The sequence below is a fragment of the Glycine soja genome, chromosome 20 (assembly GCF_004193775.1).
Source record: "Glycine soja cultivar W05 chromosome 20, ASM419377v2, whole genome shotgun sequence".
NCBI lineage: Eukaryota > Viridiplantae > Streptophyta > Magnoliopsida > Fabales > Fabaceae > Glycine > Glycine soja.
Genome location: NC_041021.1, coordinates 17,207,714 through 17,222,401, shown reverse-complemented (window position 1 = coordinate 17,222,401; position 14,688 = coordinate 17,207,714). Strand labels below are relative to the sequence as shown.

At 35.9% G+C, this 14,688-nt stretch overlaps 1 protein-coding gene and 1 long non-coding RNA gene across 2 annotated transcripts; both read left to right on the top strand.

Annotated features, from left to right (window-relative positions):
* Positions 1-8,593: 8,593 nt before the first annotated feature.
* LOC114402584 lies at positions 8,594-9,698 on the top strand. The gene is made up of 3 exons (XR_003664473.1): positions 8,594-8,673; positions 9,206-9,245; positions 9,551-9,698. It is a non-coding gene; the product is annotated as an uncharacterized LOC114402584 (long non-coding RNA).
* Positions 9,699-9,884: 186 nt separating this feature from the next.
* LOC114402626 (transcription factor PIF1-like) lies at positions 9,885-10,660 on the top strand. Its single transcript, XM_028365274.1, has 3 exons — positions 9,885-10,303; positions 10,397-10,462; positions 10,584-10,660. The coding sequence occupies exons 1-3, from the start codon at positions 10,154-10,156 to the stop codon at positions 10,647-10,649; spliced, it is 282 nt and encodes a 93-aa protein (XP_028221075.1). The 5' UTR covers positions 9,885-10,153; the 3' UTR covers positions 10,650-10,660.
* Positions 10,661-14,688: the final 4,028 nt, after the last annotated feature.

Below are 14,688 nucleotides of genomic sequence, written 5' to 3'. Positions count from 1 at the left end.
GCCAAATGGTTGGCGATGAGGGACGGCAAGCGGTCTTCATATGTCATTGGGAGTGGGGTGAATTCTTGAAATGGCCTCGGAGGGAAGTTCCTTGTTGCGTTGGAATTACCGGCCGGGCGAGTTGTGTTCGGAGTTGGAACTTGGGGAGCTTCCCTCTGGGTGGGTGCCTTAGGCTGCATAGGTGCTGAACTAGAGGCGTTCCCGGTATGAGCCGAGAAGCTCGGGTGATGTTGCGCGTACTGATGGGTACCATGAGGTGTCTGCGGGGGCTTGACCCATGCGGGCGTTGAAGAGACGGCATGGGCATCTCCTTCCTTCCTTTTTGCCCCTGTTGTCCCAATTCTTTTGGCATTCGCACTTGTGGAGGAAACGTAATCAAACTTTCCTCTTTTCAACCCTACCTCGATTCTTTCCCCGGCGAACACTAGGTCCGCGAAGCTGGACGGCATGTAACCTACTAGCTTCTCATAGTAGAACACCGGCAGAGTGTCTACCATCATGGTGATCATCTCTCTCTCAACCATGGGAGGAGCTACTTGTGCCGCCAGGTCTCTCCACCATTGTGCGTATTCTTTAAAGGTTTCGCCCTCATTCTTGAACATATTCTGCAGCTAAGTGCGATCGGGAGCCATATCGGAATTGTACTGATATTGCCTTAGGAAGGCAGTAATCAGATCCTTCCAAGTATGGATACGGGAGGCTTCCAAATTAGTGTACCAAACTATCGCGGCTCCGGCCAAGCTATCTTGAAAAAAGTGTATTAATAGCTTCTCATCCTTAGAGTGTGCGCCCATCTTGCGACAGTACATCTTGAGATGGTTTTTGGGACAAGTCGTCCCTTTATACTTGTCGAAGTCCGGCACTTTGAACTTCGGGGGAATAACAACATCGGGTACCAAGCAAAGATTCGTCATGTCTGTGAACGGATAGTCCCCAAATCCTTCCATGGCTCTCAATCTTTCCTCGAGCAGATCGAGCTTCCTCCTTTCTTCAATTGCCGGGGGCGGTCCTTCCGTGGACAAAACTATTGGTTGTGTCGCGATGTTGGGTTGAGGCAACGTGCTGGGTGCCGGCCCTTCGGGGATCGGGGGATAGAACTCGACATCCCTTCGAGCATATTCTTGAGGGTCTTTGTGGACCTCGTCGGGCTGTTGAGGAGGCTCTCTTTCAAGGACGGGAGAAGCAATATGGCCCGCATCGTCTTGCAAGACGGGTGGTGAGTAGTTGGGCGGCAATCCATAAGGGTAAGCCGCTCGGTTGTATCCCAGGTGAGGGTTGCCATCGTGCCCCAGTGTGTCCCTTCCCCGTCCTACTATGTTTGAGGGAGGATGGTGCGCAGTTGCCAAGAGAGTTGGGTCTGCATCGGCAGCCGAACTGACAGCGGCAGCGGTGGCCGCGTTTTTCTCCATGAGCTGCCTCATTCCTAACATGGCCTCCATCATGGAGGCCATCTGTTCTTTCAGAGCTGACATATCGGCTTTCATCTGTTCATGTGTCTCCTCTTGATCACCCATCGTTCTAGATTTGGATCTGGTGCGATAGGGATGCCTTGTGGCGCGTTTAGTTATGGTGTTTTTCCCTAAAAAACCAAACGTGAGGAGTGGGTAAAGAAAGAAAGAATGCATGCTAGAGATAAAATGTAGGAGTGATTTGATTCGCACAAGCTTTTTGGAGTAGAAACATGGGACCAACTCATTTTATTTCAAAAAGTGGTATCTAGTCAAGGTCTGAGAGACCATACAAGTTTCCTAGCGATTTCTAATTATGTGGGCCATTAAGTCTATCATATGCTGACAATAGCCGAGAAGCCCATGAATTTCTTCGGGGGCGGAGTAGGTGTCTGCCATCGCCTTGGCCTTGGCTAACAATCGGGGAAGTTCCTGACTCCCGTTCAAGGTAAGAGCGAACCGATCCATCCACATGGTTGCCTCTTGGTGTAAAGAGTCGATCACCCTTCCTCTAGCCTCTTTTTCCGCGTATACTTGGGCATACTCGTCCGTGATCCTATGCTCGTGGGCCGTGGCTAGACCTAACTCTTCTTGGTACTTGGCGATGATAGCTAGCATGTTGGTCTCCGTCTCGCATAAACGCTGAGACAAGCTTCTTTTGGACCTTGAATATGCAACTAACTCCTCTTTCAAAACCATGCTATGTGCTCGCGATTGGTCCCTCTCTTCCCTTCGCAGCTTGAGTTCATTGTTGCTATCCCACAGAGCTCCGTGAAATTTTTTCCGGCCATACTCTTCCTTGCGAGCCCTCTTGGTCTCTTGTTCAAGGGCTCGTGCGGTAGTTGCATTCTCTTCCCGTAATCCGGCACACTCCTTCCGGATGTGTGTAGCAGCCAACTTGAACTTCTCTTTGGCAAGTTTCGCCTTTCCTAACTCGCTTTTGAGAGCTTGGACTTCTTCGTCCTCTTCCGGTGCTTCAAAACTCTCTTCGCTGACGACTTTTAACTTGGCGAGCCAATCTAAACCTCGTATATGAACCTTCAGCCATTCATGGTACCCACCAATGATGCCATTACGAATGCCCCTAAGTTCTTGATCTTTCCTTAACGGGGTTTCCCATGCCTTATGGATTGCTTGTATAGCCTTGAAATTTTGTGCGCCGAAATCCCTCACAAGGAAAGGAGACATGCTTTCTTCCATCGGTGCTCCCCTCATGGGGTACCCTAGTTGTCTTATAGCGAGCACGGGATTGTAGTTAATACAACCCCTCGTTCCTATCAGCGGAATGTTTGGGTACCCTCCACATGAGAAAAGGACTCCCTCCTTTCCTTCCTTCCATCGGGGGAACCAATTGATTGTTCTACCTCCTATCCCAGCCAAAAGCTGGTCCCAATCTATTCTTCTCTTTTCAGTACACGAGCGATGGCCCTGGAGCGGACATGGATGCCTCGTGTCTTGCTGGAACAAGTGTGAAACCAACCAAACACAGAGGGCGGGCAAGCAACAGATGATCCGTGCGCTACTTTTTTCGCACCTTCGGTTAAATGTGTCAAATAAATCTGCCAAGACAGCTACCACCGGACTTTCCTTGCTATGGTGGTATGCAAGGAAAGCGTCGATTGCTGCTTGGTCCACCAAACCATCTACATTTGGAAAGAGGACAACCCCAAAAATTAGCAAAGCTAACACATCCATAAACGGGACCCAATCTCCTTGATTGGCCATACCCCTCGCCTTGTCTTCTAGGTACTTCCGTGGTAGGCCCGCTATGCCGTTCCGAGTCTGTTTTATGCGGTCCAAACCTCTTGCTGAATCCTTGACCACAGTTGCAATTCTGCTCAAAGAGGGGAGACACCCGGAGGAAAGGTATGGTTTTCTTCCCCCAAGAGGACATCCTAGAATTTCCTCAAATTCTTCAATGGTTGGTACCAATTGGAAGTCTCCGAACGTGAAGCATCTCAAAGGCTGGTCATAGTATTGGGTGAGTGATGCAATGGCTTCTATGGATATCTCTACTATGGTCAACTCTAAGATCTTTCCGTAAATCTTGCGGAAGGCTTGCATTTGGAGGGGTTCCATCAACCGCCCTAATTCCTTGATGCTGGTGGTATCTAGGCCTTTAACCTTGACTTGGTAAAACCTCTTGCCGGTTTGATTTGTCCCCATGCTTACTAAAGTGAGACAAAAAGCTGGTGCAAATCAAAACTTCGATATCTCATGGGTGGAATGGATGAATGCATGAAGGAATGCATATGACACAGATGCAACTTAGGAATGCGGGGGCCCGAGGAATTGTCTCCTTCTTAGATACAACGTCTAGGGGTAGCAAAGTGCCCCAACGTATGTTTTTTTTTTTTAAGAAGGTGACACGGACCCTCCGTTGGTTTGTTTACAGAGGGGATCAAGACAGAACCCATATGCGATGCATATGCAAAAGACGCAATACGGGAATGTACATAGTATGACAATATTCACTGAACATAAGCAAAAGGGTATATGACTATTTATGCATGGCAGTGTGAAAAAATGGCACGCAGCGTGTTTGCTCCGTGCCCCTATTTAAGGGACCTATAAGGGAGAGAGCTAACTAGGCATTTAGTGATAACCCCCAAGATAGTCATATCTCTCTTGATGGTTTCTAGAGGTATCATCCTCTTCGAAGAACATATTGCAGCAGTAGGGACTACTAGCAACAATAAGTTTTCAAAGAGAAAAGCTCTAGAGGAGGGTTCACTGTAATCAAGCAAGTCGGAGACCTAGCATGATCACAGATTCACCTCCACTCCTTATGTTCCCATGAACCCGGGTATAGGGCCCTTTTTCACTCACAGTGTGTGCAAATAGTGTTGGTGTTTGTGTGCATCAAATGAATAAATATTTACTTCATGCATACATTTTAAAACGCACTAAAAGCAACAAAGAGTTTATATACACAAGAACATAATGAAGGGAAACCAACAAAGGGGTAAGTCACGGTAAAACATTGCACAAGATTAAATAGCCTAACTCTCTAAAAACAGTCCCCAGTGGAGTCGCCAACTGTCGCAACCTACCCTTCGACGGGAGGGCGACGCGAGACTCGCGGGATGCGTGTTCCATGAAAGGAATACGCGCGGAGTCGCCACCAACGTTTGTTTGAGGAAAACGTCGGAAAAACCGGAAAAGACGCGATCTACGAACTTTTAAGTGAAAGGCTCGGGAGTTGTATTTACGCACGGGGAAGGTATTGGCACCCCACACGTCCGTCCCAAGGGACGGCAGCCTTTAATCGAATGTGCAAACATGACTTTGATTTTTTATGTTCCCTTTTTATGTCTTTATATCCTTTATACCCTTTTTATATTTTTGCTCTTTTTGTGGTCGACAAGGGTGTTTCCCTTTGCTCCTACGTATTCCTCAATTGCGATGAGGAAATCAGACCTACGTAGTTCTTTTTTATCAAGTGATTTCTTTTTTACTTAAGAGATGATCATTTTAAGGCGTTGGACCTTGAAAATGATTCATTTTACTTAGTAAGAAATTGAAATGACAAACTTCAAAAAAACTATTTTTATGGACGAGCTTGACTAGGCGAGTTGATTTTAGCCTTAGTTTCACTTTAGTTATTAGTCAATTCGATTAAGAATGAGAAATCCCAAAGAGAAAACGTCCGATTGATTTTCCGCTTTATTTTACTAAAAGACGTTTTTTTATTATTATATTATTATTTTACCTCTTTTTTTGATTTCCAACGTGGTTACGGCACGACCGAACGGTCGGAATTCATTTTAACCGAAGTTAACGGATAATACAATTCAAATGATCGGTGGAAATTTATTTTATTTTTAGGTTAAGCGAGAAATGACTTAAATAAAATGGCTTAAGCACGTCAAAAAAGGGGTATAAAAAGTAAATGAAACGAGAATAAAAATACACGAAACACAATGTGGACCACCACGGGTACATAGAATGAATCGAAAAGCTTGGTTCGAGGTACTTACCCGTTGAAGACCGAAGAACGATGAAGAACGAATGAAGAACGTCGAAGAACGGTCGAAACCTTCGTGAAATTCCTTACGGAAACGTTACGGAAACGTTTCGGAAGCGCCTCGGCTTAGATTTTCTTCACGGAAACAATTTTTCCAAGCAAATTCGAAAGAGAGAGAAGTGCCTAAGGGGCTGAACCCTTTTTCACTTCACTTCTCCCCCTATTTATAGAAAATTGGGGGAGAAGCTTGCCACCCAGCTCGCCCAGGCGAGCAGGGTTGCTTCCTCCAGAAGCAACAGCCTTCTGGAGGAATCTTCTGGAGGGCCCAAGTGGGCCTGGTGGCTATTTGCACCCCCATTTTTACTAAGTACACCCCCCTGCCTTTTTTTGGTGATTCTTTTTTCGTAAAGTTACGGAAACTTACGAATTTCGTAACGATACTTGTTTTCTTTCCGTAATGTTACGGAACCTTGTGGATTACATAATCATCCCCTTTTTGACTTACGGAATGTTACGGAACCTCACTAATTGTGCAACGATGCTTCCATTTGATTTCCGGTGTGTCACGGAACCTTACGGATTGTGCATCAATATTTTCTTTTGTTTTCCGACACGTCCCGGAATTTCACAAATTGCCTAATGATGGGTGCCAAGCACCTTACAAGGACCAAACAAAAGTCGCATGTCATCAAGCAAAGGTCCCTGGACGAAATTAGGGTATGACAATTACAAAATACGGTAATCAATTAATTCGTTCAAATTCCTCTTTGTTTTGCATTTCTAGAAACATGATAATCAATTATATAATTTGGTAACTGATTATCTCGTTTCATAGAGAGTTTCTCAAACTTATGAGGTTTTAGAATAATCAATTAACAAATGTAATAATCAATTATTTCATCACACAAAAAGTTTATGAACTTTCTAGGCACAATCTAACTGATTACTAAATGTGGTAATTGGTTATCTCAAGTCACATAACATTCCTTCTTTTGAAATTGACTTATGTAATCGATTACTAAAACATGTAATTTATTAATTTGATGCTTCTTGCCAAATTTCAAAGTAAAATCAATTTTGTTACTTGTTCTAACACTTGATAATTGATTACTAAACCTTGTTATCGATTACACTATGTTGAACTCATTGTTTCAAGAAACTTTGAGATACATCCATCTATCATTCATGTTTGATTCACTTGGCATGAATATAAGAAATCTAAGACTAATCAAACAGTTGTGCATAGTTTAAAATAATCAATACAAATGTCATATTTGTAAAACTTGTTTGGTATTGGAAAATCATCAAACCAAAACCAAAATCCTAAGACTAATTCTCTTTAATCTTTGATTCAACAATTTTATTTCAATAAAAATAAATTACTTTAAAACACAAATGTAAAGACAATCTACTAAAATTAGTTTAGCAGTAAAATTAGTTTACACAAGATATTATATTTAAATTTTATTGTTGTCATTAATTATATATATATATATATATATATATATTTAAATATAAACACGTAGTTATTTTTAGATAATTATATAGTACTTGATATGGGAAATTATATAAATAATCATATATCTTATCATATTAAATGAGATTTTATTTTAACGTTTACTTTATTATACTAAATACTATATACTTAATACTAAATACTAAACACGACACAGTTGATTAAATTTGATGTCACCGGATATAAAATAATTTATAAATTAATAAATAACAAATAATATCTTTTTAAAATAATGAATAACTTACTACACAAGTTAAGTGAAATGATACCAAACTCATAAGCGCATACTAAAATCAAGTTTACATTTTTTTAAAATTAATTGGATAAACAATCAATCAATAAATCTATATCTATATACTATCTATAAAAGAGAACCCTCTGGAAATTACTGAAATACCCCTGTCTAAGATTGTGACAGTTGTCCATTTCTTTGGTTTTTTGGTCATTTTATGCTCCTCCAGCTTTGCCTTATTTTTGTGCCACGTTTTATGTGCCACATTGAGTGTTTAGCTTTGACCATTCTGTTGGTGAGGTACGTGGCTTCTTCTCCAGCGTTTCCGATTATTTCGTGCCACAGAGAGATGAGATTTTTCCTCTGCCTTCATCTCAGACGCATGCCATAGAGAGATGAGATTTTTCCTCTGCCTTCATCTCACCACTCTCCAATCTTCCATACTCCCCTCTTTTCTCCAATTGCGCTGCACCAAATTTCTCGACCTACACTTCGGTAATTTCCATCTTTTGATTGGTTTTTTTTTTCTCCCTTAATTTCATGCATGTGTTGTCTTGCGTTTTAATGCTACTAGGTTTCACCGATTTGATTGCCGCTTTCTTCGAGTATTCTTGGGTGTGGTAAAACGACATTTTTTCTTTCTCGCATTGAACCCTAATGTTTGCTAATTCGTGTTATTGTTGCTGTTGCGCAGAGGCGTGTTTTGTGAACACCAAATACAAATATGGATCACCACGAGGATACCATTTATCTTTTATTTGCTACTTTGTTTGAAATATGTGTTATATATATATATATATTTTTTTTTCTTTCCCTGCTATTCTTCTCATGCATGTTTTCTTTTTGTTCTCATGCATGTTAAGTTTTCATTTTTCTGTGTTTTTGGTCCCTTTGCTGTTCTCCATTTTTTCTTGGGTGGAAAAGTTTTGACTTTTTCTTTCCTTTTTTATAATTTTATTGATGTTGCAGGTTTTGATGGTTCTCGGTATTGTTCTGTTTCATTTGAGTTCACTTTTTTTTGGGTAAAAGATGATTTTGAGTTTTTGGGTTTTACTTTTTTAAATTTTACGCTTCATTATGTGTTGCTATTGCTTTTCTCCATTTAGAATGTTTTTGAATTTGCTTTTCCTTTGCAGGAAGGAATCTCTATGGTCTGAGTTGGATCAGTTTCTCCGGGATGAGGATGATGTAAATACTGTATCTACTCCTTATAAGGCTGTTATTCCTGAATATCCAGTGGTTATTCATGATTCCACCGTCACATCTTGCAATGATAATCACTTAAATGTGGCAAATGGTAATGTTGTGTTTGATATTCACCATGCTTGCAGGTATTTGAAGTTGTGCATGTTGATTTATGGCTGTTGTTATTGTTTACTAAACTTGATACAATGAAACTGTTGTATCTTTCTTGAAGGGTTAATATTTCCACTCAAAGAGAACTTCACAAACCTGAGTTTGATCGTTCTTGCATACATTTGGAGTTTGACATATCCGGGACTGGCATAATGTAAGTTGGACTATATGTTTCTTGGCAAAGAATAAACTTATTTTATTGGTAAGCAAGAAAACAATAACAGGGCGAAAAAAAGAAAGAAAATAGCCATGGGCAATTACTATTATATTTTATCTTTTATGATCTTTAAATAAAATTTTGTAAAAAAAATATTTTGTAAAAAAAATATTTTGGGAATTTATGTATTTATTTTAAAGATATGATAGGATTATTGTGACAATTTTCTGATTTAGTTCTATTTGGATATGATGTGGTTGGAAGTATTCTAATTTATATGGGTTTTAAAATGTTATTCTGATTTAGGGTGATATTTCCTTGATTTTTTGTATAGTTTCCTTAGATAGCTTGATGCTAATTCCTAATTTTTAGAGATTGATTCAAACACATTGTATATAAATATGTTGTACAAATCATTCCATATTTTTTCTTTCTTATTATGAACCTGTTTTCCGAGGAACCTGATGATGGGTATGCGATTTCTCGGTCCAGCAATTTATTTATACATGATTTTTTTATGCTCATGCAGGATTGTGGGATCTGAGTTTGTGCAAAAGTATGTTGGTGAGGTATGATTTTTATATCATCTGCATTTGGATGTGATGTTGACAATGTTGTAGCTTACTCTGCTATCTTTGTTTCTTTTTGAAAATTATGGGTTTCCAATTCATAATTACTGATGCTATTCATATTCGGTATCAAAATTGGGATTGGATATTTTATTGGGATTTCATTGGTGTTTGTTTCAAGTCAATGATTTTGATTAATGTTGCTCCTAAAGTTTCCTGGGAGTTTCAAATTCATTGATTATATAAGTTCTTATCAATTTTTTTAGAGCAACATCATCAAATCTTCCCTGCCATTTATATTTCAGGGTCCACGAATGAAACAACTCTTTGTTGAGATCTAATGCTACCCTTTTCTCTGATGGCCATCATCACCAATCACAAATGTTGAACTTCTCTTCTCCAAAGTCAGAGTCTTTGTTGGTAGATAAGGCTTCCTCAAATGCCACATTGCCTTTTTCTCAATCTATCAATCCTTTTATTTTTAATTATGAAATTTTGCTATATAGTTTATTAATTTTATGTGTTTTATTTTTTTTTCAATAAAAAATTATCGGTAATGTTCTGTTCATTTGAGTTAACTTTTTTTTTAAAAAACATTTGGTTAAAAGATGATGTTGTCGAGAATGGAGGCTGGGAAGAAGGGTGGTGAAGTGAATGCAGATGAAATTAGTAAAATTATCTGTGAACGCATTGAGCAATATAATGTTCTGTTTTGTATTACTTCTAAATTTACCAAAAACGAGGGGGAATGGGACTTTGTACACAAGGTCATAAGTTGGTGGCTTCCCATGGAAATAGACTACTTGACCTATACGTTGGAACTTGGAACAGATGAGACGGATCAATAGTTTATAAGATAAGGGCATTTTTGTTGTCTCTTTTCTATATTTTGCAATCTGTATACATTTATGTTTTATGCTACTTCTATATTCTTATTTCCATTGGTCTCACTGCAAAAGGATGTTGATTTTGAATCTCCGAAAGCTAAAAAACAAGTTCGTGGTTCTACATCTACGAAAATATCTCATGCCGCAGAAGTCCATAATCTCTCAGAGAGGGTGAGGGTTTGTACTTACATAACTTTGATGAGTCCATCGATTTTATGTTGTTTTTCTCATTTTCAGAGAGTTTCATATTGTATTTCCCTACAGAGGCGTCGAGATAGAATTAATGAGAAGATGAAAGCTTTGCAAGAACTTATACCTCCGTGCAGCAAGGTCAGGACAACAGAATTATTAAAACTTTTAGTACCTTTTTTGTTTTAATATATTATGCTTGAGATTTTACTTCCTTCCTCATAGCTCTTTGTAATATTGATTCCTTTTCTGAATTTGATAGTCTGGCAAAGCTTTAATGCTGGATGAACCAATTGAGTACTTGAAGTCACTGCAATTACAAGTGTAGGTAAACCTTTTATATAGACAAATTGTTTTGCTAACAAAGCAATTGAGTACATTAATCGAGCATACTTGAATATGGTTTGATTTATCAGCATCCATAATTTATAAAATGTCTTTGAGCCTTAAAAATGTTTAAGGAGAAAGGCGAGAAAAATAAGGATGACAAAACAAAGTAATAAACTGTTAATTCTTATTGAAAAGTTTTCTTTAGAGGAAACTGCACATCCTTTTAGTGAAAGAAACAGGGTGGCAGAGCCAAAGAGGTTGTATTTGGCATAATGTTATTTAGATGAAAGCTAATAATATTTACTAAAGAGTTCACATGTTCTGCACAATTGTGAGTTTGTGACTCAATTTATAACCCATATTATGTCTATTAGTCATATGCTATCATGTTTATTTACTATGCAAATGATGTCCATGGGATGTGGCATCATACCTATGATATTTCCTGGAATCCAGCAGTATATGCCACCAATGGGAATGGCGATTAGGATGGGTATGGGCATGGGCATGGAAATGCGAACATACAGTTAACTATTTCTTTGGCAGTTTCAATTTAATATTCTAATGAAAATAATTTTAGCAAAAGAATCACTGATAAATATTCATTTTTGTCTACTGTGTATGAAGCATTGATACTTCAATTTGTTTCATGGATTCATATTGGATACGTATTTGACAGATGGTGTATATTGATAAACAGTATAATGTTAATTGTACGGTTGATGCTTCTTTACAAATTCCATCTGTACAGGTTGGTTTCAAGCACTTCAGTGATGTAGTAAGAACCAGGAGCCCCATTCCCTGTGTAAATCAATGTCATTATTGTATTCATATTTATAATGCGTTCACGTTAAAGGTTTTATTTTAAGAAATGAAAAAAGAATAAGAACGGTTGTTGATGTCAAATAGCCTGCAAAAATTAACAAAGAAAAAACAGTTTGTTTTTTTTTTTTTGCTTATGAGAGAAAAACAAAGTTTAAGGTTGATACCTTTTATACTGTCAATTAAAAATCATTCTAGATATAATTTTAAAATAGAAATGTACTTTTAAATTCTATACTTTCGATTAAACGTGATCCTTTATGTTAATGAATTTGGTTGTCAAATATTAAAATAATATGTAGTTAGTTTCTAACTAATTATTTATGAAAATAAAAAATATCCAAAATAAAGAATAAATCTACATATTTTTTAAAATTTGACTAAATTCATCTATACTTTTTTATTCATTTTAAAGATATATAGGTTCAAATTGAATATAATTGAATATACAAAGAATTAATGTATATTTTAGCCTCTTATATAACTAAAGTTGAAGAAGGAATACCAAAAATGAAAGTTAAGAATTAATCTAACTGCAAAAAAAAAAAGTTTTCTCGATAGTGTAAGTATGCTATTGCTGAAAAAAATAGTGCAAGTACTATTATTTTCTTGAAATAATTACCTGAGAAATCTCATGCATTGCATGGTAATGAACTATGCTACTTTTTTATTTATTTATTATAATTATAATTGAAAGAAGTAGATCGTTCTTATAAGAAATGCCAATTTTTTTGTTCTCTTAATTTAGTCGGTAGCTTCAATTTGGCTATGTTATTTTTAAAAAGTTTAATTAGTTCTCTTACTTTTTAAAATAGGTTTAGTTTGATCCCCTCAATTTAAAATGCTCATTTTGATTATATTTTTTGAAATGAAATAGCTTCTACTTAGTTAGATATAGAAAGTGCATAAAAAAGCATATTAGATATGTTATATCCTTAATCACACATCACGTATTGGAATTTAAATTATTCCACTTTAAGTGAAACACTTTTGCAAGAAATCTCAATTACTTTATTAGTAGTAATTAGTAAAAAAATTGAAAGAAATATTATCGGTGGGCAACAGTCAATACCACGATGATGTCATGGCCAAAAAGAAAATCCCATTGGAATGTCTTCTGTGAAGCTTACAGTTTGTGGATAATGAATACATTAGGGTTTTCTTAAAAGTATTTGATTTCTAACATTTATTATTGTGGTTCCTAAGCCCATAATTAATGTTTCCTATACCAACTTTAATACTGAAATTCGCACGGGAAACAAATCAGGTCAGTAGTGCAATAAAAATTAGAAATTTTTCTTACTTTCTCTTTTTGTATTTAATTAATTAATTAATTAATTTTATTATTACTATTATTATTATTATTACGATCATCATTATTATTATTATTATTATCATCATTATTATTATTATTATTATCATGATTATTTAGTTATTATTGTTTGTTTCATGTTTTTTCTTCCTTACTGATTTTTTCTTTTTTTTTCCACTTTTTGATTTTCTTCCTTGGAAGGTTCTTTCTTTGTACTTTGTTTTATGCATGTTTATTATTATTATTATTTTTTAAAAAAACATTTTTTTTATGGAAAGTTCAAGCTATTTGAGAGCTACTTCAACTTCAAATTTCATGCTATTGTGCTATGGATTTATGTCTTCTTTCTTCATTCTTATTAATTCATCTTTCATTTTCTTCTTTACAATTGCAGTCATGCTATTATCATATTTTTTTGTTCGCTTCTCTGATCCCTTCTCTCCACCATGAGTAGGTTAGAACAATCACGGGATTTTAAAACATTAGGATTCCTCTCATTTTTCACTTGAATTTTTTTTTGTGGTGAAGTGAATGACAATGAGAAAAATCCCATAGAAATGATGGTGAGTTCTATTCTTTTGCATTGTCTTTTAAATTTAAGTTGTTAAGACACTGCAGTTAATAGAACATGAACATGGATTTGAAATTGTTAATTTTTCTTTACTATTGCAGGTAATTAGAGGAAATAGCGTGGTCACTGTAGAGGTGCTTCAAATTCAAGTATTTAAGTGTAAATTAATAATTGTTAAGTGACCTGACAAATGTAAATATGGAGTAATTTATATTATAATTGACATGCTGTCATATATTTATAAAAAAACTATTTTACTTATTTGAAATTTCAATTCTCAATTTAATTACATTTTTTTTTTACTTTTTAACCCTTTTAGTTTGAAACATTTATTTTGTTTATTATGTTTAAGCCTTATGAGATTCATCTTAATATAGTTTGTTAATTTTGTGATCTGGAACAATTGTTTTGCATGAACATCAAGTTTCCTTAATCAAGTGATCCATGCGTATACACAAGTTTTAAATTCGCATAAACATCAACCTTTGAAGCCCCTTAATCAAGTGACTCATACGTATGCACGAGTTTCAAATTCACATGAACATCAACCTTTGAAGTTTGGTTAATCAAATGACTCAAACAATTTGACAATTGATCAACTCTACTATTTACAACTATTTAATATGAATGTTAGTTCTTTTATCTTTTTATAATCTTTCTTTTTATTTTTCCATCGAAAATCATTTAGACAAAAGACCCGTGCATGCGCACGGGTTACCGACTAGTTTCATTTTTAAAGTGCTAGTTTTCTTTTAAAATAGTTAAAAAAAATAAATAAGTTATACAAATAATCTCTGTAACATTATAAATCATATTAAATGGTTTTTCACATATTTAAAAAATTCTTTAAATTAATATGTAAATGCTACTAAAACTTATCGACCTAGGGATTAAATTAATAGATATGCAACCCATTAAGATTACTACTTATGTCTCTTCAAAAAACGATTACTACTTATATAATTTCTTTATTTAAAAAAAGTAATTTTCTATGCTTCAGAACAGAGTTTAATGTTTATGTATAACAATTTTATCTTATCATTTAATTGTATATTATGATTTTAATTATTTTAAGATAATTATTTTAAAGATTAATTAACTTATCTTTCATGATAAAGTGTGATTAAATGACCACATCAAATTTTTTATATTCTTTATTTTTTATGCTTAAGAGAAAATTTAAAAAACTATAAGTGAAATAGTTTTACTCATTAATTTTGCTTGCTATAGAATTAATTTTGATCCAGTATAAAAAAATAATTAATTTTGATCACTTTCAAATCACCCGAATGAGAAAAGCAAAAACCATTTATTCCCAACACAACACCAGCA

Coding starts and splice junctions, on each gene's coding strand:
- LOC114402626 (XM_028365274.1), top strand. CDS start 10,154: ATGTTTTATGCTACTTCTATATTCTTATTTCCATTGGTCTCACTGCAA. Junction 10,304..10,396: donor TCCATAATCTCTCAGAGAGG/GTGAGGGTTTGT, acceptor ATTTCCCTACAG/AGGCGTCGAGATAGAATTAA. Junction 10,463..10,583: donor TTATACCTCCGTGCAGCAAG/GTCAGGACAACA, acceptor TGAATTTGATAG/TCTGGCAAAGCTTTAATGCT.